This window comes from Pituophis catenifer, unplaced genomic scaffold (genome assembly GCF_029215685.1).
Source record: "Pituophis catenifer annectens isolate HBS135680 unplaced genomic scaffold, rPitCat1.0.hap2 SCAF_43, whole genome shotgun sequence".
Classification (NCBI taxonomy): Eukaryota; Metazoa; Chordata; class Lepidosauria; order Squamata; family Colubridae; genus Pituophis; species Pituophis catenifer.
The window spans coordinates 1,582-27,435 of record NW_027256923.1 but is presented as its reverse complement, the minus strand read 5'-3'; the positions used below and the strand labels follow the sequence as shown (position 1 = coordinate 27,435).

The 25,854-nt window shown below is 47.1% G+C and overlaps 1 protein-coding gene across 1 annotated transcript in view; it reads right to left on the bottom strand.

The window, feature by feature from the left end:
* Positions 1-9,892, bottom strand: part of RBM19 (RNA binding motif protein 19) — an 84,596-nt gene extending 74,704 nt beyond the window's left edge. The window contains exons 1-8 of the mRNA XM_070956501.1: positions 9,818-9,892; positions 8,117-8,299; positions 6,789-6,920; positions 6,229-6,270; positions 4,773-4,947; positions 3,596-3,891; positions 2,316-2,396; positions 1,142-1,220 (exon numbers count right to left, since the gene is read on the bottom strand). Of these exons, the coding sequence (XP_070812602.1) occupies positions 1,142-1,220; positions 2,316-2,396; positions 3,596-3,891; positions 4,773-4,947; positions 6,229-6,270; positions 6,789-6,920; positions 8,117-8,299; positions 9,818-9,853 (1,024 nt within the window). The 5' untranslated portion in view covers positions 9,854-9,892. The remainder of the gene's footprint in view (positions 1-1,141; positions 1,221-2,315; positions 2,397-3,595; positions 3,892-4,772; positions 4,948-6,228; positions 6,271-6,788; positions 6,921-8,116; positions 8,300-9,817) is intronic.
* Positions 9,893-25,854: the final 15,962 nt, after the last annotated feature.

Below are 25,854 nucleotides of genomic sequence, written 5' to 3'. Positions count from 1 at the left end.
ATATATCTATCTCAGGGGTGGGCTGCTGGGGGTTTGCAGGGGTTTGGGAGAACCTCTAGCAAAGAACCCCCAAATCCCACTCCTGGCTGGCCACGCCCCTCCTGCCCCGCCCCTCCTAGAAGTCCCCACGTGGCCCGTTTTGGATGCAGGTAAGTGTAGGACACGCACGGATGCTCGGAGAGAGCGAAAAATGGGCCTACTGGAAGTTCGAGAAGGCTGGAAACGGGCCTCCAGAGGGCCTCCGGAGTCTGGGAAGGCCGTTTTCGCCCTCCTGGAGGCTCAAGGAAAGCCTCCAGAGCCCGGGGAGGCCAAAAACGCCTCCTTCCGCTATGGTGCAAGAGGCTGACTAGGCCACACCAGGGGTGAAATGCTCCCGATTCGCACCGGATCGCCCAATCCGGTAGCGATGGAGGCAGGTGGTTCGGAGAACCGGTAGCAAAAATCCCTGCCCCCCCCCATCCCCACATTGCCCAGCTGAGCCGTGCAATCATCAGGGGCTTTTTTAAAAAAAATTTTAAAAGCATTTTGTTTACAACCTCTTCAGCCGAAGAGGTTATAGAAAAAAAATGTTTTTAAAAGGAAAAACAGCCTCTGCCGATCAGGCAACTCAGCTGGGATCGTCAGAGCCTTTTAAAACCAAGCCACGCTTGGATAGATATAATGGATTTATATAGATGAAAATGTTAAATCTGAGGTAAAATTGGTTCTTTCTTAAGTTTTGAATTTCTTTTTTATCTTCTTTTTTTTTTTTCCTTTTTTTTTGTTTTGTTTATTTATAAAAGATGTAATGGAAATCGTGAATTGAGCTTGTGAAAGGAATGTAAGCGTGGTAACCGTCTATGACCGGATCGAGATTTTTGCTCTTGAAAGTTATGTTTTTATGTTTAAATTTGAAAAAATAAATAAAATATTTACCAAAAAAAAAAAAAAGCCACGCCCACTGAACTGGTAGTAACAAATTTTACATGTCATCACTGGGCCACACCCACCATGGCCACGCCTACCCAGCAACCCCTTGCTAAAAATTTTTGAAGCCTACCCCTGGATATGCTCCCTACGACCTGTGCAAAGCTCTCTTAACATACAAACAAACGGTAAGTAACCATCTAAGAGCATAAATGACAAAAAACCTCGTTATCACCTGTCTTGTTCCCGTGTGCGTTCCTTGCAATCCGGATGGCCAGGGGCCGAAGTGGCACGAAAAACTCTTTCACGTTTTGCTGCGTCCATAAAAGGTAGACAAGCATGAAAAAGGCAGTTAATTCTAGAGCCAACCCACATCCCCGCTTTATGACGCCGCGATCTTCGAGAAGGTCCTCCAATATTGTGGCTGGTTTGCAGATGATACAAAACTCGGGTTTAAAACATAAAATCATAATGCTGGAAGCAGTGGTGGGTTGCTCCCGGTTCGCACGAACCGGTAGTAAAAATTTGTAGTAGTTCAGAGAACCGGTAGTAACATTGGCTGGCCACGCCCCTGAACCGGTCCCCAGGCCGCTCGCCGCTCGCTTACCCCGCCCACCTCATCAGAGGCTTTTTTAAAAAAAACTTTTAAAAGCATTTTTTTCTGCAACTTCTTCGGCCGAAGAGGTTGTAGGGAAAAAAAAATTGCTTTAAAAGCCTCTGGCGATCCCAGCTGAGTTGCCTGATCGTCAGAGGCTTCTAAAAGCATTTTTTTTCTGCAACCTCTTAAGGTTGTAGAAAAAATGCTTTTAAAAGTAATAAAAAAAAAAAAAGTTGGCCACGCCCACCCAGTCACATTACCCCTCCACCAAGCCACGCCCACAAAATAAGCCACGCCCACAGAACCGGTAGTAAAAAAATTTAGAACCCACCCCTGGCTGGAAGGGACCTTGGAGGTCTTCTAGTCCCACACCCTACTCAAGCAGGAGACCCTATACCTGTGTTGGCGAACCTATGGCATGCGTGCTGGAACACTGGCCCTGCCCACCCCTCCCCTCCACTCCCAGGAATTACCACGCGGCCCACTTTGGATGCAGGTAAGTGCAGGGTGCACGCGGAGACTTGGGGAGGGTGAAAAACATGCCTACTGGAAGTTCGGGAAGGCCAAAAATGTTTCCAGTCTCCAGAGAGCCCCTGGAGCCTGGGGAGGCCGGTTTTGCCCTCCTGGAGGCTCAAGGAAAGCCTCCGGAGCCTGGGAAGGGCAAAAAACCACCCCTTCCCCCCCATGGTGCAGGAGGCTGACCACCATGGTCACGCCCACCCAGCAACCAGGCAGAGAACCCCTTGCTAAAATTTTTGAAGACCACTCCTATGCACAGGACTTAGATGGGTTACAAAGGGGCCTTACCTACCTCTGTGACATTGAAGGGGGCACCCCGCATTTTCACTGTGAATGCCGTGGTGGGCTCACCAGCTGCATCTGATCTGTTTTCCTAAGTAAGAAATACAAAAAAAATAAAAATAAAAAATATCTGTAATTTATTTCTAACCGGAGGCATTTCAACAACAGATAGTGTAAGCAACGGCCTTTTGTTAAACCCAACAATTGAATATATAATTCTTCTGGTCGAAGGCATGCAGGCAGTCCTTGATTTATGACCACAAAAAACCGAGGCCAATGTTTTTGTTTCTCAGCAAGACAAATGGTTAAGTTTGGTCCCGTTTTATCTCCTTTCTTGTCGCAGACGTTAAGCGGATCACTGCAGTTGCAAAGCGAGTAACACGGCTGTTAAGCTGAATCCGGCTTCCCCCAACTTTTGACTTTGCTGGCCAGGAGGTCGCAAAAGGGGATCACGCAACCCCGGGACACTGCAACGGTCATAAATACGAGCCAGTTGCTAAGCACCTGGATTTCGATCCTGTGCTGCGGCGGTCGTAAGGGTGAAAAACAGTCATAAGTCCCATTTTTCAGTGCCGTTGTAACTTTGAGCGGTCATTAAATGGAACTGTTGTAAGTCCAGGGCTACCTGTGCATGCTTCAATAGATAAAGGCCAAAATCTAAAGTTTGGGAAAAGTTAAGAACTGGATCACGGACCCTGAAGAATGTTTCTTCCATTGGGATGTGTCAGAGTATGAATATTCAGACTGGAATAGACATGGTAACAGGTCAGCCAATGGGGACTGTTTGGAAACTGAAACAGTATTTGCTGTGTGAGCAACAAGGACCCAGTTTGTGGGGGCAATAAGCTGACTTTGTATATACAAATATACAAAAGGATGAAGGCTATTGCTTAACGCATTGTAAGCCGCCCTGAGTCTCCGGAGAAGGGTGGCATATAAAAATAAAATAAATGAATAAAATAAATAAATAAGAAGGAGCCTGAGCGTGGCTTAGGCTTAGCTTAACTGCCCTGTATAGAGGAGGTTCTCTTTGTCTGTATTAAGCGCTGAGTTCTGAAACTGAAACTAGTCTGCTCTCGGAATTGGAATTGAAACTGAAACTAATCTCTGCTGTTCTCTCCTCTGCCTGTGTTTTTTGCCTGTAACTACTACCACGTTGGAAGACTCTGCTGTTGGTATTGTATGCGTTATTACGTATATGAAGAGAAGTTAATGAATCCTGCGGAATCAGTTACCTGTGTGTGCTTTATCTGAAGGTGCTTTCTGCAACAAGCTCTTGACAGGACATACCTGTGATGTCATTTTGGTACCCTTGGTGTCCTCCGTGAGATTCTGGACCTTGACTTTTCCCGTTAGCTTGGTCTTGGTGTCAGAAACAGCACCTGGCTTGAGGCTGGTCTTCTTTTCCATCTCTTCTTCTTCTTTTTCTCCTCCATCAGACGCCTCACTGTCCATCTCCTCAGCCTCGCTCTCCTCTGCCGACGAAGGCGAGGATTCATCCCCCTTCACCACTTTGGATCGCAAATAATCCATGTCGGAGAGCTGTTGCTGGACTGCTGCTTTACTCGGAGAGCTTTTGCCTTTCTCTGGGGATGAAGAAGAACAGAACGCGTCAGCTACTCTTCTGACCTAGGCTTCCCCAGCAAAACGAAGCCGAGTCCTCGTCCCCATAAACCCCTTTTATTTAATTGACAGTGAATTCCTTTCCAGCAAAGCCTTTCCTCTCCCAGAGTCTTTCAAGATTGTTCCCAATTACCAACCTCCACCAGACCACAAGAAAGATGTCCAAGAGCCCCCAAACTTTGAAAAGAAGACCAATGCTTTGGAAGTATGTCTATGGCAGTGATGGCTAACCTTTTTGCCATCACGTGCCAGGAGCGGGGGAGGGGGGGTTGCGCGCATGCTCGCCCACACCCATAATTTTATGTGCCCCGCCCCCATGCATGCATGACCCCCCCCGCCCACTCCTGGCATGTGATGGCATGGTTTTCTCTCTTCCCAGCCTCTAGAGCCTTTCTAGGAGCCTGGGGAGGGCGCAAACAGCCTTCCCCACCCCCCCCGGAGGCCCTCCGGAGGCCGGAAACAGTCCTTTTGCCGACTTCCAGTGGGTCTGGAAGGCTCGAAAATCAGCTGGCATGCCCACCAATATGGCTACGTATGGCTACCTGTGGCAGACGTGCCATAGGTTCACCATCACAGGTCTATGGAGATTCTCAACCACTGATTGTCCCAAAGATTGCTTTTGGACTTGCTTGGAGTTTTTTATTCCTTTGAAAACGTTTCACTTCTCCTGCAAGAAGCTTCTTCAGTTCTAGCCAAAGAAGAGTTAGAACCGAACTCTTTTGAGTTTGAGAAGCAAAATGTTTTCAAAGAAAAACACCACGAAAGTCCTGGAAAAAAGACCTTTGGGACAACGCTCTGGGAATTTATTAATAAAACTTCCACCAAAACAGAATGGCTCCATTACTTGAAGCAGCCGTCGCATCCATCTCCTCGCTCGAGTCCTCATCGGAATCGAAGTTCAGATAATCTCCAACCACCTCAGGACGTTCCTCAGCCTTAGTGTCATTAGACCAAGTTGCAACCTGGGACCGTTTCTGATGGACTGCCAAAAAGTCTTGAAATGCTGTTTCTTCTTCCAGCTGGGCAAAGATAGGATCGTGGTTAGAAAGGATCGTGGTTAAAAGAAGTCATACAATATTTGGGGCAATTCCTTCACCAAGGGCAAAGTTTGAAGGACAATGTCCCCTATTTCAGGATGTAGTTATTTTAAGGACATGAGAAAAAAAATTGAAGGATCTCACAGGATTCCGAAAAATCTCCATCACTGCCACAAATCTTGGAGAAAGTTAAATTAATGTGGCTAATGTTAATTGCTAAAGTGTTACTAATTACAGTAGTGGCCAACATTGTGGAAACCTTTTGGGAAAAGTGTATTTTTGAGGTTTGATGGCTAATAACACCACTTTTTTTTTTTTTTGGAGTTTCAAGATCATCCTATTCCACTGCTGGAATGGCTTGGAAAGAGCCCAGATCTTAACCCCATTGAAAATCTATGGAGCCGACTAAAGACACTTGTTAGTCAGAAGCAACTCAGCAATAAAACCCAGTTAATCGAAGCCATCATTCCATCTTGGTTTCACGTTAGAACAGCTGCAGAACTAAAAGACTTGATTCGCTCCATGGGAAGACGTTGTAAGGCCGTCATTCATGCTAAAGGTTACCCAACGAAGTATTAACTGACATGGTGATAATTTTTGCATATCTCTCTTTTTCTATGGTGATCATTTTTGTATATCTCATTTTTTTCCTGTGTGTTTTACTTTTCTTTATACTGTAACTGCTGTTCTAATAGCAAATCCTTCATAAAAGTTATTGCATTACATTCTTGATTAAATTTATCTTTCCACTGATATATAATTTTATGGTACTACTCCCAAAAAAAGTGGCGTTATTAGCTAGTTTTAGAAAATACACTTTTCCCAAAATTTCCACAATTTTGGCCACTACTGTAATTGCTAATCTTCTTGACTCAGCAGTATGCAAATAAAATAAATAACAAGCATTTTTTTTCTTCTACCTTTTTTTGCAATGCAAGGAATATCGTGACATAGAAAGTTAAGCAATAAAGTAAACAAACAGAAGAATATAAGTAGCAAAACCAAAAGTAAAAGCAAAATAAAAAGTAGCATATTAAAAAAAGAGTCACCAAAATAGGCCATAACCCATTCAGGTACAAAAATGATACACTAGCAATCTTAAAGAGCAATGGAAAGTGATGTTACAAATTCAGTAACTCCCAAAACAAAATGCCCGTGTGGTTTTTTTGTAAAACAAAAACTGCTTAATTCAAATGGTGACAAACATCACTCTTTTGCTTTTCATGGGCATCGCTATCCTCCTTGCAAATGATTCGGATTTACCTCTTTCAATTGTCCTGCTTTGTTTTTCTTCTTTGGTCCATCCTAGGAAACAAAAGGGGAAAAGTTTAAAACATTATATACAAGGAAAAGTTAAAATGAATTTAAAAGTCACTAGGTTGAGGCAGAGAAAAGAACGTAGAATAACTGAGAGTCCTTAAAGGTAAAGGTTCCCCTTGCACATATGTGCTAGTCGTTCCCGACTCTAGGGGGCGGCGCTCATCTCCGTTTCAAAGCCGAAGAGCCAGCGCTGTCCGAAGACGTCTCCGTGGTCATGTGGCCGGCATGACTCAACGCCAAAGGTGCACGGAACGCTGTTTCTTTCCCACCAAAGGTGGTCCCTATTTTTCTACTTGCATTTTTTATGTTGCTAGGTTGGCAGAAGCTGGGACAAGTCACGGGAGCTCACCCCGTTAAGCAGCACTAGGGATTCAAACTGCTGAACTGCCGACCTTTCGATCAACAAGCTCAGCATCCTAGCCACTGAGCCACCACATCCCTTTTTGAGAATCTTTACCTAAAGGCAATTTGACATGCAGGGGGAAAAAAAATCTTTTTCTTACTTGTTTCTTTTCTGTGTGGTCTGAATTCTTCGTGGGTTTTTTAGGGGTTTCCTTTAACAGCTGGGGCTTACTCGAATGTTTGCTCCAAGCTTTGGGCTTTGATGGATCCCCAAAAGACTTACATACTTCAACCTGGAAAAAGAAAAAGAGCTATTTATAAGCCCACCGTCTACGGAGATTCTCAGTCATCCAGATCATGATTGTGGAAAGGTACTGATCAAAAGACAATAGGACTTTCTTGGGGTTTTTTCTTCCCCCTGAAAATATTTCGCTTCTCATCCAAGAAGCTTCTTCATTTCTAACTGAAGAAGAATTAGAACTGAAGAAGCAGCTTCCTGGATGAGAAGCGAAATTGTTTTCAAAGTAAAACAGTAAGCCCACCCAAACCTCACTCTTGTTTCGTGAAAAGTGAATTTCTACAGAAGACACTAGAGGGTGTCATCATCTGCCTTACATCAAGGAGAGAGAGAGGAACTGAATCCCTGAAGTTTCTGAATAACAGACTAAGGATTAACAATGTGCCTGAACTTTGGGAAGGATTAGCAACCTATCTTGTACCTTAAACTCCTAGAAAACTTCCAACAGCCTGAAAACATCCAGAATTTCTGGACCAATTTCAAAGAATAGGATAGGATAGGATAGGATAGGATAGGATAGGATAGGATAGGATAGAATAAGGAATAGGAATAGGAATAGGAATAGGAATAGGAATGAATAGAATAGAATAGAATAGAATAGAATAGAATAGAATAGGAGTAATAGAATAGGAATAGGATAGGAATAGGAATAGGAATAGGAATAGGAATAGGAATAGAAATAGGAATAGGAATAGGAATAGGAATAGGAATGAATAGAATAGAATAGAATAGGAATGGGATAGGAATACTAATAGGAGTAGGAATAGGAATTAGAATAGAACAGAACAGAACAGAACAGAATAGAATAGGAATGAATAGGAATAGGAATAGAATAGAAGAATAGAATAGAACAGAACAGAACAGAACAGAACAGAACAGAATAGAATAGAATTCTTTATTGGCCAAGTGTGATTGGACACACAAGGAATTTGCCTTCGGTGCATAGGCTCTCAGTGTACATAAAAAGACAAGATACATTCGTCAAGAATCATAAGGTACAACACTTAATGATAGTCATAGGGTACAAATAAGCAATCGAATCATACTAGGAAACAGTCAATATAAATCGTAAGGATACCAGCAACAAGGTTACAGTCATACAGTCATAAGTGGGAGGAGATGGGCAATAGGTCACCTTCATGCTATGCTTCACAGAAGCTAAACTAATATAAAAGCACAGATTTGGCTCACCGTGACTCTGGACGTGTCTATGAAGCTTTTGTTGAAATGAGACTGGGCGGTTTTGGCGTCTTCTTCCGACTGAAAGCCAATAAACCCAAATTTGCGGAATTTGCCATCCTTGGTGAATTTCAAGCAGCAATCGGTCAGCGTCCCAAAGGCGGCAAAGAGGTGGCGAAAGCGTTCTTCCTTGATCTGCAGGAGAAGCAGTGGCGATCAAGCCTTGGTAGTACAGTGGTCTAAAGCACCCTGTTATTAAGACCAGCTGCCTACAATTACTGCAGGGTTCGAATCTCGCCAAGGCTCAAGGTTGACTCAGCCTTCCATCCTTTCTAAGGTAGGTGAAATGAGGACCCGGTTTGTGGGGGCAATAAGCTGACTTTGTATAAATATACAAAAGGATGAAGGCTATTGCTTAGCGCATTGTAAGCCGCCCTGAGTCTCCGGAGAAGGTCGGCATATAAATCAATTAAAAAAAAAAAAGTCATCCAAGCAGAGCTAAGAAGGCTGATGCGAATCGCCTTATAAGATCACATCCTCTGTCATCTCCTGGTCTCCTAATGATTGGCCCAAAGTCACCCAGCCGGCTTTCACACCTAACACAGGACTAGAACTCCCAGTCTCCTAGTGATTCGCCCAAAGTCCCCAAGTCGGCTTTCACGCCTAAGGCAGGTCTAGAACTCCCGGTTTCCTAGTGATTGGCCCAAAGTCACCCAGCCGGCTTTCAGGCCTAAGGCAGGACTAGAATTTCCCCGCCTCCCGGTTTCTAGCCTCTGATACCTTAACTCCTGCACCCAGCTGACCATTCCGTACATGCGCTTGCAGCAGGAGTGAAATCCAGCAGGTTCTGATAGGTTCTGGAGAACCGGTAGCAGAAATTTTGAGTAGTTCGAAGAACCGGCAAATACCACCTCTGGCTGGCCCCAGAGTGGGGTGAGAATGGGGATTTTGCAGTATCCTTCCCCTGGAGTGGGGAGGGAATGGGGATTTTGCAGTATCCTTTCCCCTGGAGTGGGGAGGGAATGAAGATTTTGCAATATCCTTCTCCTGAAGTGGAGTGGGAATGGGGATTTTGCGGTATCCTTCCCCTGGAGTGGGGAGGGAATGGGGATTTTGCAATATCCTTTCCCCTGGAGTGGGGAGGGAATGAAGATTTTGCAATATCCTTCTCCTGAAGTTGAGTGGGAATGGGGATTTTGCAGTATCCTCCCCCTGGAGTGGGGTGGGAATGGGGATTTTGCAATATCCTTCTCCTGAAGTGGAGTGGGAATGGAGATTTTGCAGTATCCTTCCCCTGGAATGGAGAGGGAATGGGGATTTTGCAATATCCTTCTCCTGAAGTGGAGTGGGAATGGAGATTTTGCAGTATCCTTCCCCTAGAGTGGGGAGGGAATGGGGATCTTGCAATATCCTTCTCCTGAAGTGGAGTGGGAATGGGGATTTTGCAGTATCCTTTCCCCTAGAGTGGAGAGGGAATGGGGATTTTGCAGTATCCTTTCCCCTGGAGTGGGGAGGGAATGGGGATTTTGCAGTATCCTTCCCCTGCCACGCCCACCAAGCCACACCACGCCCACAGAACCGGTAGTAAAAAAAAATGGGATTTGCAGCCATCCAATCCAAGCTACAACTGGCTCTCCAGGTGAAACGGGAAACAGCCAAGAAGCCACGATTTCTACATCCACCGCAACCCCCCCCCGCCTCGCCTTTTCTCACCCCGTTGGGCAGATTCTTCACTATCAGCCGCGACATGCTGGCCTCGGAGGCGGCCGCTTGAAGGGGGAAAAAACCGAGCCCACTAAACACGCGTCCGCCTGGGCGCCGCCATTTTGTCCGGGCCGAGAGATCATGTGACTCCCAAGTTTTTTTTCCCCTTCTGCGCCTGCGCGTTAGGAGAAACGCCTCTCTGCGTAGCTGTTTCAAGGCGCCCGGGTGCTGTATATCTCCAAAGAGGAAGAGAGAGAGAGAGAGGATTTTACAGATTCTTCCGGTTCTTAATGAGGGGATTGAAAAAAAAGTTTGAGTGGGGGGAGGCTCTTTTTTTTTTTTTTTTTCTCGGACGCATAGGATTTCAACTGTTTTCTCTGCAGTTTAGAAAGGTGGTAAAAATCAGTGTTGCCACAAAGAATCAAGCTATTCTTCAAAGCACCTGCAGGACAAGAAGCAATGGGTGGAAACTCATCAAGGAGAGAAGCAACTTAGAACTAAGGAGGAATTTCCTGACAGTGAGAACAATTCATCAGTGGAACAGCTTGCCACAAGAAGTTGTGGATGCTCCAACACTGGAAGTTTTTAAAGAAGATGTTGGATAACCATTGATCTGAAGTGGTGGAGGGTTTCCTCCTAAGCATGGGGTTAGACTAGAAGACCTCCAAGGTCCCTTCCAACTCTGTTCTTCTATTCCATTCCATTCCGTGTCTTTCTACTTCCTGATTAAATGAATCTACATAAGTTATTTGGAAGCGTTAAACAGGTTCGAACGAGAACCGGCAGTAGGGTTCTCTTGTTTCTCCCTCTTCCTCTTTGTCCTGTGAAAAACACTTGTTCTAAGCATGCGCACAGGCAGATCGAGTTTAAGCCAATGCTTCTGAGAATGGTCAGCAGGTGGCGGCAGAGGACAGGAACAGTCTCCAACTAGCTCGCCCGGGAATCGCTACTTAAATATAGGATCTTACAGTAAAAGTATTAAGAAAATACTTTTATTAAGGAAAATACTGTTGGTTTTTTTTTTTTGCTCCTGACACGCAACAAGAAACAGACTTACTGAGTGGATTCACAATAAACCTTACTTTTGTTCAACCATGGTTTACAGCTAGTCCTCGACTTATGACCAATTATGTTTATGCCTCCTTCTCTTACTTTTGTTCAACCATGGTTTATAGCTAGTCCTCAACTTATGACAATTATGCTTCTCCTCCTCCTCCTCTTCCTCCTCCTCCTAACTTTTGTTCAACCATGGTTTGCAGGTAATCCTTGACTTATGACCAATTATGCTTATACCTTCTCCTCCTCCTCCTCTTCTTACTTTTGTTCAACCATGATTTGTAGGTAGTCCTCGACTTATGACAATTATGCTTCTCCTCCTCCTCCTCCTCCTCTTTTAACTTTTGTTCAACCATGGTTTGCAGGTAATCCTTGACTTATGACCAATTATGCTTATACCTTCTCCTCCTCCTCCTCTTCTTACTTTTGTTCAACCATGATTTGTAGGTAGTCCTCGACTTATGACAATTATGCTTCTCCTCCTCCTCCTCCTCCTCTTTTAACTTTTGTTCAACCATGGTTTGCAGGTAATCCTTGACTTATGACCAATTATGCTTATACCTTCTCCTCCTCCTCCTCTTCTTACTTTTGTTCAACCATGATTTGTAGGTAGTCCTCGACTTATGACAATTATGCTTCTCCTCTTCCTCCTCCTCCTCTTCCTCCTCCTCCTCTTACTTTTGTTCAACCATGATTTGTAGGTAGTCCTCGACTTATGACCAATTATGCTTCTCCTCCTCCTCCTCCTCCTTTTGTCTCCGTTTTCTTCTTCTGGATTATAAACCTAGAACGGTTTCCAATTTTTTCCTCCTTAGGATTTCCCGTTGTTTTTATTTTTATTTTACTAATTGTCTTGCTGCGTCCTTTCAATTCCTTTCAATTCGGTCCCTGTTGTGAGACAGGCAGCCCAGCTCATGGCTGAACTGAACGAAAACTTAAAAAAAAAAAAAAAGAAGACAAGGAAGCAGACCCCGGGGCAGACAGGATGGTGGTGGGAAGTTCTGGAGCCGCCTAATGCTACCTAACAAGAGACTTTCTCCCACCCGTCCCCGTTCAGATCAAGCTGCCAAGTGGCATTAAGCGTCTGCCTTTATCTAATGAGCTGGACATACGATGGCAAAACCCAAGGGAGCAGAGGTCACCTGGCGAGGAAATAATATTATGGGATGCCTGCAGCCCCGCGACTGGATTCTCACAGGGCAGACAAGAGACCGAAAGACGCAAAGCCTCTTTGGCTGGTCTCCTGCGGATGGGCGCAGCAGGGAAGGGGCGGGGGTAGACAAGCCAGCCGGGGCATCCTTCCTGCTGCCCCTTGCCAAGCCAGTCTGGAGCATCACATTATTAAGCCATGATTTATGAGTTTGTGGGGGGGGGGAGGCAGGATACTGAATGCCGACAACGGGCTTCTTCCCCAGGTCCTTTCCACCCCCAGGGAGAAGAAGGGAAATTACAGGTGGTCCTCGCCTTAAGACTCCCAAATGAGTCTCAAATTTCCGTTGCTAAAGAAGACAGTGGTTAAGTGAGCTTGCCCCCCCCTCTCCCCCTCCCCCAGAGATGGTGAGTTCTAGTCCTGCCTTAGCCATGAAAGCTGACCGGGTGACTTTGGCTTAGTCCCTCTCGCTCAGTCCAAATCACTTCATAGGGTTGTTATGGAGAAAATAGGAGGAGGAAGGTATATGTTGAACATGTCTGACCCTTTGAGTTATTTGTAAAAATAACAAAGGCAGGATGCAATATAAATAATAGATAGATGATAGATAGATAGATAGATAGATAGATAGATAGATAGATAGATAGTAGCTAGATAGTAGATGGTAGATAGATAGTAGATAGATAGTAGATAGATAGATAGATAGATAGATAGATGATAGATGATAATAGATAGATAGATAGATAGATAGATAGATAGATAGATGATAGATAGTAGATAGATAGTAGATAGATAGATGATAGATAGATAGATGATAGATTGATAGAGAGTAGAGAGTAGATAGATAGTAGATAGATAGTAGATAGATAGTAGATAGTAGATAGATAGATGATAATAGATGATAGATAGATAGATAGATGATAGATGATAGATGATAATAGATGATAGATAGATAGATAGATAGATAGATAGATAGATAGATAGATGATAGATAGTAGATAGATAGTAGATAGATAGATGATAGATAGATAGATGATAGATTGATAGAGAGTAGAGAGTAGATAGATAGTAGATAGATAGTAGATAGATAGTAGATAGTAGATAGATAGATGATAATAGATGATAGATAGATAGATGATAGATGATAGATGATAGATGATAGATAGATAGATAGTAGATAGATGATAGATGATAGATAGATAGATAGTAGATAGATAGTAGATAGTAGATAGATGATGATAGATGATAGATAGATAGATCGATGATAGATAGATAGATGATAGATGATAGATGATAGATGATAGATGATAATAGATGATAGATAGATAGAAGATAGATGATAGATAGTAGATAGTAGATAGATGATAATAGATGATAGATAGATAGATGATAGATGATAGATAGATAGATAGATAGATAGATAGATAGATAGTAGATAGATGATAGATGATAATAGATGATAGATAGATAGATAGATGAGAGATGTGTGTGTGAGAGAGAGAGAGACAGACAGACAGAGAAGTAAATAAGCAAGCAGGCAAGCACGGAGCCAGCACCTCTACAGCAAAGGAACCCAGAGAAGAGACAGCCGCCTGATCCTTCCCACCACCCTGGTACTCCTCCATCCATCATCCTTCCTTCCTCCTGGTTTCCCTCTTTGCTGGAGCCCCAGAGTGGGCTCCAGGGATAGTCCAGGCAACAGCTGCCTTTGATCAAACCCACATCTGGGCTTGCCAGCGCCGCGGCAGAGAGACCGCGCTGTGATCAAAGGTTGGAGCCCTCTGACAGCCCTGATCGAATGGGGGAGGGGGACAGGGAGGGAGGGAGGGAGGAGGGGGGCTGTCGACACTAGACACCTCCTCTTTTCCTTGCTCTCCCCCCATCTCCAGTCTCCAAAATCAGAGAACGGAGGTTCCCAGTTTAGGAATCCTTTGCAAAGATGCCTTTCTTGGAAGTGGGTGGGGGGGGCAGAGCCTCCATACCCCTTCCCTCCATCTCTGCCTTCTTCCCCCTCCCCACTTTTACTAATCAGAGACCCACCGCTGGGTCTGGGGTGATCCGAAGTGCAGCGAAAAAGCACATCTGGTTGATGGGGTGTTGGGGATAGGCGTCCAGGCAGGAACTCCTGTTGCAAGATGGGTTCCTGAGCATAAGAAGAGCGTTAAAAGAAAGTTGAGTCATTCGACAGCAGGTTGCATTTAAGAAGAAGAAAAAAGACTTGTAATATAAGTTGCCTTAGATGCAGAATAGAGTCTCCGCGGATGGAGATTCACTGAAGTACAGGCAGTCCTCAAGTTACGACCACGGTTGAGCCCAAAGTTTATGTTGCTAAGTGAAACATTATTTCTTCTTCTTCTTCTTCTTCTTCTTCTTCTTCTTCTTCTTCTTCTTCTTCTTCTTCTTCTTCTTCTTCTTCTTCTTCTTCTTCTTCTTCTTCTTCTTCTTCTTCTTCTCCTCCTCCTCCTCCTCTTCTTTTCTTTCTTCTTCTTTTCTTTCTCCTCCTCCTTCCTCCTCCTCCTCCTCCTCCTCCTCCTCCTCCTCCTCCTCCTCCTCCTCCTCCTCCTCCTCCTCCTCCTCCTCCTTCTTCTTCTTCTTCTTCTTCTTCTTCTTCTTCTTCTTCTCCACCTTCTCCTTCTTCCTTCTTCCCCTACTTCTCCTCCTCCTCCTCCTCTTCTTTTCTTTCTTCTTCTTTTCTTTCTCCTCCTCCTTCCTCCTTCTTCCTCCTCCTTCCCCTCCTTCTCCACCTCCTTCTCCTCCTTCTCCCTCCTCCTCCTCCTTCTTCCTTCTTCCCCTACTTTTCCTCCTCCTCCTCTTCTTCTTTTCTTCTTTTCTTTCTCCTCCTCCTTCCTCCTCCTTCCCCTACTTTTCCTCCTCCTCTTCTTCTTTTCTTCTTCTTTTCTTTCTCCTCCTCCTTCCTCCTCCTTCCCCTCCTTCCCCTCCTTCTCCTCCTCTTCTCCTCCTCCTCCCTCCTTCTTCCCCTCTCCTCCTCCTCCTCCTCCTCCTCTTCTTTTCTTCTTTTCTTTCTCCTCCTCCTTCCTCCTCCTTCCCCTCCTCCTCCTTCTCTCCTCCTCCTCCTCCTCCTCCTCTCCTTCTCCTTCCGCTTCTCCTTCTCCTTCCTCTCCTCTTTCTCATTCTCCTTCTTTTCTTTCTCCTCCTCCTTCCTCCTCCTTCCCCTCCTTCTCCTCCTCTTCTCCTCCTCCTCCCTCCTTCTTCCCCCCTCCTCCTCTTCTTCTTTTCTTCTTCTTTTCTTTCTCCTCCTCCTTCCTCCTCCTTCCTCCTCCTTCCCCTCCTCCTCCTCCTCTCCTTCTCCTTCTCCTTCTCCTTCTTTTCTTTCTCCTCCTCATTCCTCTTTTCTCCTCCCTACTCCTTCCCCCCTACAAAAGCACTGTGAATTCAGTTGGACCGAGAGAAAGAAACTGGTGGTTTTTCCCCAACCTGTGTTCATGCCTAAGGGAAGACTGGAACTCACAGCCTCCCAGTTACTTAGGCTAGCATCTTCAGCACTAGGCCGGATTGAATCTCAATGACATTTCATTTTCTACGTTCCAGTTGCAAATGTCTTTGCTCCCAATCCTCCCTGCGCAGAGGTCAAGCACAGAGAAAGTGTGAGAACGAAGTAATTCTATCTCTCTGGCTTATCTCCAGACCCGCCACTCCCACCTCCCCCCCACCTGAAAAGATTTACAGAAATAACAAAGACGCCTGCCTGAGAAAATTCAGGGAAATTGTCACCATTTAGGCCAAAGAGACATCTGGCCAATTTTCAAACAAACAAACAAAAAACTATTTCCAAGGGTGATGATACCGTCTTGCCTTCAACAGTTGCACTCTGGCGGAGTCGATGCCCAGCAGAGCTGCAGAAGACATGTGAATTGGCCGGTGGATATTTTTTCACAACTTTCTTCTGAAAAAAAACACACTGGGTCTCACTGGAGGTGGGGAAGAGGATGGCGTCCCCCGAGTCATGAGAAGTCAAGTTGCATCAGCTGGGCACGAAGTCACACGTCAGAGGAGGAGGAAAAACAAAATGTGTGTGTGGTGGTGGGGGAGAATAACAGAATAACAAGGAAGAGACCTTGGAGTTCTTCTAGTCCAACCCCCTGCTCAACAGGAGATCCTATACTATTCCTCGTAAATGGCTGCCCAGTCTCTTCTTAAAAACCTCCAAAAAATGGAGGACCCACAACTTCTAGAGGCAAGCTGTTCCTCACTGTCTGGAAACCACCAGGAGATTGGGAGTTCTAGTTCCGCCTTAGTCATGAAAGCTGGCTGGGTGACTTTGGGCCAATCACCTGGAGACTGGGAGTTCTAGTCCCGCCTTAGTCATGAAAGCTGGCTGGGTGACTGGGCCAACCACCAGGAGACTGGGAGTTCTAGTCCCGCCTTAGCCATGAAAGCCTGGTGATTGACTTTGGGCCAATCACCAGGAGACTGGGAGTTCTAGTCCAGCCTTAGGCATAGAAGCCAGTTGTGTGACTTTGGGCCAACCACCAGGAGACTGGGAGTTCTAGTCCCGCCTTAACCATGGAAGCTGACCAGGTGACTTTGGCTTAGTCCCTCTCTCTCAGCCCAAATCACTTCATAGGGTTGTTGTTATGGAGGAAATAGGAGGAGAAAGGTACATGTTGAACATGTCTGACCCTTTGAGTTATTTGTAAAAATAACAAAGGCAGGATACAATATAAATGATAGATAGTAGATAGATAGATAGATAGATAGAGAGAGAGAGAGAGAGAGAGAGAGTAGATAATAGATAGATGATAGATAGATGATAGATGATAGATGGATGGATAGATAGATAGATAGATAGATAGTAGATAGATAGTAGATAGATAGATAGATAGATAGATAGATAGATAGACAGATAGATAGATAGGAGGTGTGTGTGTGAGAGAGAGAGAGAAAGAGAGACAGACAGACAGACAGATATAGGTGATAGATGATAGGTAGGTAGGTAGGTAGATAGGTAGATAGATAGATAGAGAGAGAGAGAGAGTAGATAGTAGATAGATGATAGATAGATAGATGATAGATAGATAGATAGATAGATAGATAGATAGATAGATGATAGATGATAGATAGATAGTAGATAGATAGTAGATAGATAGATAGATAGATAGATAGATAGATAGATAGATAGATAGATAGATAGGAGATGTGTGTGTGTGTGTGTGTGTGTGAGAGAGAGAGAGAGAGAGAGAGAGACAGACAGACAGATAGATATAGGTGATAGATGATAGGTAGGTAGGTAGGTAGGTAGGTAGGTAGATAGATAGATAGATAGATAGATAGATAGATAGATAGATAGATAGATAGATAGAGAGACTGACAGACAGACAGACAGACAGACAGATAGATAGATAGATAGATAGATAGGAGATGTGAGAGAGAGAGAGAGACTGACAGACAGGCAGACTGACAGACAGACAGATACATAGACAGCTCCAGCTGTCCCTCTGCCTCGCTGCTGTCTATCTCCCTCTCTGCCTCCGACGCAGAGGCCTCGTCCGAGCTTTCCCCAGCCCCCAGGGCTGGCTGGCCCACGTTCCTCCCCAACCTCCTCACTGTCCGACTCTGCTGGCAGCTCTGCTGGCCGCTGGCGGGCCACAACAGAATCTGACCGACTAACAGTCAAGGGAAATGAGCGGGAGTTAAGAATAGAAAGGAATTTAAGGTGGGCTGGGCTTAGATCTCTTTTGGCAGGCAGCAACTCATGACTGATGGTGCTTTGGACCCCTTACTCAGCCTGGTCTTTTTGCTACAAAAATATGCTTACAAAAATATCTCTTCCTCTATGATTCCAAAAAAAAAAAAAAGAAACTCTCTTTTTATTATCTATTTTTTTTCTTAAATCTACAAATCATCAGTTGATTTATTTATTTATTTTGTAGTTTCATGCGAAAAGTCTATGAGAGCTTTCCAGTCAGCAATAAATGTAGATATTGTCATTTTTTAAAACCAAGGAATTATGTTTGGCCGTCTCTGCAAGTCCCATCATCTTCATCAATCATTCCTCTATTGTGGGAAAAAAAATCAAACCTTTCCACTGTGGAACTTTATAATAATCTTGCTGTAGTTAACGAAAACATAGTTCTGTGACTTTTTTTTTTCCAGCTGTCTGTCTGTCATTAATCTGCAAAAAAAAAAGCCTCCGATTTCAGTTGTACTTTAATCTTTAAAATCTTCTGGATAAGTGAATGTATTTGCATCCAAAATGTCTTGGCTTTATTATACGTCCACCGAAGATGATAAACGGTGCCTTCACAGCCTCTTCATTTTCATGTAGAACTGATGGTATTTTTCAAGCCCACTAATCCTTCCTTGTTGAATTCCACTAACAGAAGCTTCAACTACCATCCTAAACCCTGAAAGAGTGTCAAACTGGAAGCTTTTAACATTTTATTTCCATCTGTCTCCTCTCTGGTTCCTGGTTTCATATGAAATTCAGTGTCCGAGCCAAAACTAACACAGGCACAGAGTTTCTCATTCATTACTCTCATTCCATCATAAAAAAAATGCACTGGATCTCTTCTGTTTGCATTTCGACTTGATTGATGGCCTTTTCTACAGAAGGAGTATCAGAGGAATAGGGCAACAGGCAGAGGTCAATGCAGAGAAGTCCTAACGTCAGGGAATTCTGCAGCCGGTGTCCAAATGAAGTCAGAGATGCTGGCACGAACTTGTAGTTTTATATAAATAAATATACTTTGCACACACACAAAGTTACCTATATCTATATCTACTATATCTGTATTTATATCTATATCTACATAATCTCTATTTCCATCTATCTATCCATCCATCCATCTATCTATCTATCTATCTATCTATCTATCTATCTATCTATCTATCTCTGTCTCTCTGTCTGTCTGTCTATATCTATCTCTATCTCTACATTATATCTATCTACCGGTATTTATCTACATCTATCTATCTATCTATCTATCTATCTATCTATCTATCTATCTATCTATCTCTGTCTCTCTGTCTGTCTGTCTGTCTATATCTATCTCTATCTCTACATTATATCTATCTACCGGTATTTATCTACATCTATCTATCTATCTATCTATCTATCTATCTATCTATCTATCTATCTATCTACATTATGTCTGTCTGTTTGTCTATATCTCTATCTCTACCTCTACATTATATTTATCTACCGGTATCTATCTATCTATCTATCTATCTATCTATCTATCTATCTATCTATCTATCTATCTACATTATCTTTGTCTGTCTATATCTATCTCTATTTCTACATTATATCTATCTACTGGTATCTATCTATCTATCGACCTATCTCTATCTCTATCTCTATCTCTATCTCTATCTCTGTTATGTCCTTATAAGGACATCCGCCCTGATTGGCTGCCAGCCATCGGGCGGGAGATTTGAATCCCTGTCTAGGGGCGGTGCGGCTGCCGGGAGCGAATATAAGGAGAGCTCCGGCAGCGTGCCAGCAGTCTTCTTTACTTGTTACTTGTAAATAAAGTTTGTTACATGTATCGAGCTGGTCACGTCTTCTGTTCCTGCGCCTGATCTAACACTGGCGACGAAGGACTAGAGAAGAGAACCTGAGAAAGACTCACGGCACGATCGCCCAAAGAGCTGAAGTCACTTCACCACAGCGACTTCCAGAATGGCTACCCCGCAAGCCCCGATGACCGCGCTGAACCCGTTCGACCCATCCCGGGAGAAGTGGAGGTCATACATGGTCCGATTCCGGCAGTTCCTGCGAGGCAATGGATACCAGAACCTCGATGATGAGAGGAAAAGAGCCCTCTTCCTGGCTCATTGCGGATCGGACGTCCTAGAGATGGCGATGGACCTCGTGGCACCTAGGGACATCGAGGAGATGTCCTGGAACGACCTGCAGGACGTCTTACAGGAGCACTATGCACCTACAGGCACCCCCATCGCAAACAGGTTCACCTTCCAGCAAAGAAACCAGCGGGAAGGTGAATCCATCAAAGAATTCGTGGCAGCGCTCCGCCAACTCGCTGCCAACTGTGAGTTTGACAATGTGGACAACGCCATCCGGGACCGCATTGTTTTTGGAATGCGAGATGTGGGGCTGCAAAAGAAATTCCTCAGCAGGAAGAGGATTCCGCTTAAAGACGTCCTCGACGAGGCAACAGCGGCGGAGACGTCCGAACAAGCAGCCGCTGCAATGGTAAAAGCAAGAGGGATCCATAAGATCCACAAGTCGGGCCCAACCTCATCAGACGAGGCAACCACTCAATCCGAGTCTGATGAGGAAATGGCCGTCCACAAGGTGTCCCGCCCTCCCAGGCGGGAAACACCACAGCATGGCGACCGTGGAGAGCGATGCGGCAGCTGCAGAGGCGACCACCCCAGAGCAACCTGCAGATGGAGGGACGCGACCTGCCGCCGATGCCTGAAGAGGGGCCACATCGCCGAGGCCTGCAGAGCCACAGACCCAGCCCCGGAGCCGCCCAGACCGCGATTCCGGGAAAATCGCAAAGATAACCAGAGGACATCCAAACGGTCCTCAAACCAGTCCCGGCGCGGGGAGGAGGAATATCCCCGAAACAGAACGGTGCACCAGACCACCACCATCGCTCACACAAGCGACGAGGGAACCACCAAGTTCCATGTGACGCTGCTAGCAGAGGGGTCTCCGTGCAAGATGGAGGTAGACTCCGGATCCGCCTTCTCCATCATGGACTGGCAGCACCTACAACAGCTGAAACCGGCATACAAAAGAACCCAGCTGAAAGCCCCGAAAGACAAACTTGTGGACTTTAACGGAAACCCCATTGAAATCCTAGGCAGAGCAACCATCCATGTGAAATACAACGACTTCGATGGAAAGCTACCCATCACCATTGTGCAGCACAGCCGACCGAACCTGTTGGGCGTGGAGTGGTTCAAGCCTCTAGGACTTTCACTTCAGGGCATCCACGAGATCCGCAGGGACGAACTCGACTCCATCATCGAAGAGTTCAAAGAAGTCTTCGATGGTAAGCTGGGGAAATTTGTGGGGAGGCCAATCTCCTTTAATCTGGACAAGGGAATCACCCCAATCAGGCTCAAGCCCCGCCGAGTTCCATTTGCCCTGCGGCCTAAAGTAGATGAACAGCTGGATAAGCTGATAGCCCAGGGCGTACTGGAACCGATCGATCATGCCTCATGGGAGACCCCCATTGTGACCCCACTGAAGCATGATGGGTCTGTGCGCATCTGTGCTGACTACCGTTGTACCATCAACAAGGCGTTGGCACAGAGCGCATACCCAGTCCCAGTGGTGCAACACCTGCTGCATTCCCTGGGATCTGGATCAATTTTCGCGAAACTGGACCTGGCCCAGGCTTACCAGCAACTGCCAGTGGATGACAAAACGGCGGAGGCCCAAACGATTGTCACGCACAGAGGGGCATTTAAATGTAACCGCCTCCAATTTGGAGTCAGCGCTGCCCCTGGCATCTTCCAATCCATGATGGAACGCCTTCTCCAAGGCGTTCCAGGGGTGGTGCCTTACTTCGATGATGTGCTCATCTCCGGTGACTCGAGACCCCAACTCCTTGAAAGGCTCAGGCTTGTCCTGCAGCGGTTCAAGGACAAGGGTTTGAGGGTCAGGCGGGACAAGTGCATCATAGGAGTACAGGAAGTCGAGTTCCTGGGCTTCCTCATTGATAGCACAGGCATACACCCCACCAAATCAAAAGTGGAAGCAATCCATGAAGCTCCAAGCCCAAAAAACAAAACGGAGCTTCAGGCTTTCCTTGGGTTGCTCAACTTCTACGCCATTTTCTTAAAACAGAAAGCCACAGTTGCTGAGCCACTCCACCGACTGCTGGGGAAATCGGCTTCCTGGAAGTGGGGCCAGGAAGAGGAAGCAGCATTCCGGGCCATCAAGGGACTATTGACGTCCAAAAGCGTCCTCATCCAATACAGCGAGACGCTCCCCATCAGACTGACCTGCGACGCGTCGCCCTACGGGGTGGGGGCAGTCCTCAGCCACGAACTGCCCAATGGCTCGGAAGCCCCAATCGCGTACTTCTCAAAGACAATGTCCGGCGCAGAACGAAACTATAGCCAGCTGGACAAAGAAGCCCTGGCCATCGTGGCTGGAGTGAAGCGCTTCCACGAATACCTTTACGGCAGACGTTTCACCATAGTCACAGACCACAAGCCGCTGCTGGGACTCCTCGCAGGCGACCAACCAACCCCGACCTTCATGTCCCCAAGAATGACGAGATGGGCCATCTTCCTAGCTGGCTACTCCTATCGGCTCGTGCACCAGCCAGGCACAGCCATAGGGAATGCTGATGCCCTCAGCAGATGCCCATCAAAGAAGCCGGTCGAAGACCCAGCCCCCACGCTCCACCTACTCCACATTGATGACGACGCCAGCTGCCCGGTGTCGTCCGCAGATGTGGCCGTCCACACTCAAAAGGACCCCACACTCCGCCAAGTGAAGTCCTGGATCCTCAGAGGGTGGCCAGCGGAAAAGCCGGAGGAAAGGTTCAGCCCGTTCGCCAGGAAACAGGAGGAGCTGTCCACCATAAAGGGCTGCCTGCTATGGGGAGACAGGGTGCTGATTCCAAGCACTCTGCAACGGCGGACGTTGGAAACCCTGCACAAGGGGCATCCGGGCATCGTCCGCATGAAGGCCCTGGCACGGAGTTACGTCTGGTGGCCCTCCATGGACAGAGACATTGAACAATGGGTCTCCAGATGTGACCCGTGCCAAGAAGTTCGCCCAGCGCCGCCGCAATCCGAAGTCGCGAAGTGGGAGACCCCCAGCAACCCCTGGTCGAGGATCCACATTGACTTCGCGGGTCCGATGCAAGGGCGACACCTCCTCATCGTGGTAGATGCCTTCTCCAAGTGGCTAGAGGTGATATCCATGGCATCTACCACAACAGAAGCGACGATCCGAGCCCTGCGCCGTCTGTTTGCCACACATGGACTTCCGGATGTGCTAGTTTCGGACAACGGCCCCCAGCTCACATCCCTGGCCATGGAGTCCTTCCTGGCAGGACTGGGCATCCGCCACGCCCTGTCCGCCCCCTACAGGCCGGCCGGAAACGGACAAGCCGAACGCATGGTCCGACTGACCAAAGAGGCCCTCACCAAGATGGGCCCGGGGGACTGGCAAGAGCGCATAGACAACTTCCTCCTCACCCAGCACATCACGCCACACGCCACCACCCACAAGAGCCCGGCCGAACTGTTGATGGGCAGAAGGTTGAGGTCACCCTTGGACCGGCTGCACCCCCAATACAGCCCGGAAGTGACCGCAACCGCCAGCCGCCCGCTTCGCGCCTTCAGCAAAGGAGATTCAATCTTCGCGCTGAATTTCAGCGGCTCTCCTAAGTGGCTGAAGGGGAAAATTGCCAGCACAACCGGGCCCAAATCCTACATCGTTGAGTTGGAAGATGGACAGTTCACGAGACGCCACATCGACCAACTCCGAAAAAGGTGGGGGGGGGCACATGAAAACCAGCCTGACGAGGGAGGCCTACAACACCCCGACGAGGTAGGCCTACAACACCCTGACGAGGTAGGCCTACCACACCCCTGCGAGGCAGAGCAGCACCACCCCGACAAGGTTGGCCCAGCCCACTACCAAATGCTGTCACATCGGCAGCCCAGCGAGGTAGACCGGGGCCAACCGCACGGGGGATGGCAACACCAACCCAGCCAGGTGGGCACCGGGCACGGCAAGGCCAGGGACCACCAACCCAGCCCGCAGGTAGACCGGGACCTGCCCAGAGGAGGAGCAGCGCACCCCACCAGTTACAGCAGCCCATGCCAGCCCAGCCAGGGAGACTGCAGTTCCAGGCGAGTAGACCGGGACCCATCCAAGACGGGCACCCCCAAACCTATGGGCAAGGGTGGCACTCGACTCCCCGGCGAGAGGGATCCCCGCCCATCACAAGAGGCAGCCAGGAAACAACACCCCGACCCGGATGACTCCAGGCACCACCCAACGGTAGACCAGGGACTAGGGGGAAGGGAAAGCCGACAACAACCCGGCCTGGTAGGCCTGCACCACCCCGGCAAGGGAGACCTCCGCCGCCCCGCAGAGGTAGTGCCGCAACAACAGCCCGACCAGGTCGACAACCACCGACCAGACAGGGTAGACCAACGCCAGCCCGACCTAGCAGACCAACACCACCCCTGCGAGGTCGGACAACGCAACACAAGCCAGCACCACCCGCAGCCGGCGGGCCGGTCCAGAGGGCACCAGACAGAACCACCACCCACCCGGCACCAGGCCGAACCACAGCCGAACCGCAGCGCCCGGGAGACCGGGGAGGAGCAAACAATGGACTTACCAAGATTCAGACGCTCTTCCCGGGTCGGAACCGAGCCACCGAGACGAGGCGACAGATCCACAGGCCAGGAAGAAGACCACCAGAACCAGCCATCCAAGGTCTGCGGTCCGGCCGGAGGCGCTGGGGGTGACCCCGCTCACTCGACAGCCGAACCAAGCCCGGTTCCGGAGAGGGAGCCGGGAGACGACAGAGCCCCGTCCACCCAGGTCGGAGACGGAGAACAAGTGAGACTGCGCAGGTCAGCTAGGGTGCCGAGGCGTCCTACGTACCTGCGGGATTACGTGACTTTTGTGGACGAGATTTGACAGTCCAGACTAAGGGGGGAGGAGTGTTATGTCCTTATAAGGACATCCGCCCTGATTGGCTGCCAGCCATCGGGCGGGAGATTTGAATCCCTGTCTAGGGGCGGTGCGGCTGCCGGGAGCGAATATAAGGAGAGCTCCGGCAGCGTGCCAGCAGTCTTCTTTACTTGTTACTTGTAAATAAAGTTTGTTACATGTATCGAGCTGGTCACGTCTTCTGTTCCTGCGCCTGATCTAACAATCTCTATCTCTATCTCTATCTCTATCTCTATCTCTATCTCTATCTCTATCTCTATCTCTATCTCTATCTCTATCTCTATCTCTATCTCTGGAGCAGTGGGGTTGTGCAATGAGCCAGAACACACAGTTGTGGATGATTGGTTGGAGAGTGCTGACTCCTGCGTGAGGCAATCTGCACTGTGACTGGTTGCTGTGGGTATGGAGGGGGAGTTTCCCTTTTTCCCCCGCCATGGCTTCGTAGACATGACTTGGTGGGCATGGCAGGGGAAAGATACTGTAAAATCTCCATTCCCACCCCAATCCAGGGGAAGGTTACTGCAAAATCCCCATTTCTTCCCGATCAGCTGGGAAGCAGAGAATGGATGGGGGCGGGGGTAGTTCGGTTTTCCGAACTACTCAAAATTTCCACTACCAGTTCTTCAGAACTGGTCAGGACCTGCTGAAAACCACCTCTGATAAACACATATACATCAAACAAGATAATCAGGCAAACAGGAGCATCCTGAGGTAAATCACAGAGCAGAAGAAAAAAAGCGGGAAAAAAGGGGAAACTCCCCCTCCCTACCCCCAGCAACCAATCACAGCGCATATTACCTCACGCAGGAGCCAGCGTATTTCCACTAGGTTGTGAAAGTGAAACTAACAGGCCACAACAGATTTGCATATGGCGCACTTTGGGATGAAACCACGATTTAAATAGGAAAAAAAAAAGTTGTGTGGTTTCAGGACGGTTCAAAGAAACCGGTGATTCCATTTTGGAATCAAATATTCATTTGCTCTGTTTTTAGGCCCGTCCTAGCATCGTTATTAACCTCGGAGAATATATTTAATTGGAACAACATTAAAAGTGAGAGGGGGGGGGCATGTTTTCTTTAGTTAGGATAATTAAATTGATTTCCAGAAGCTTCCAAAGTTACATTGGGTGTCACTCCCCGCTTGAAGGAAGCCGGGCAGCAAAAAATAACTATTCTATAAATAAAAGGCAGT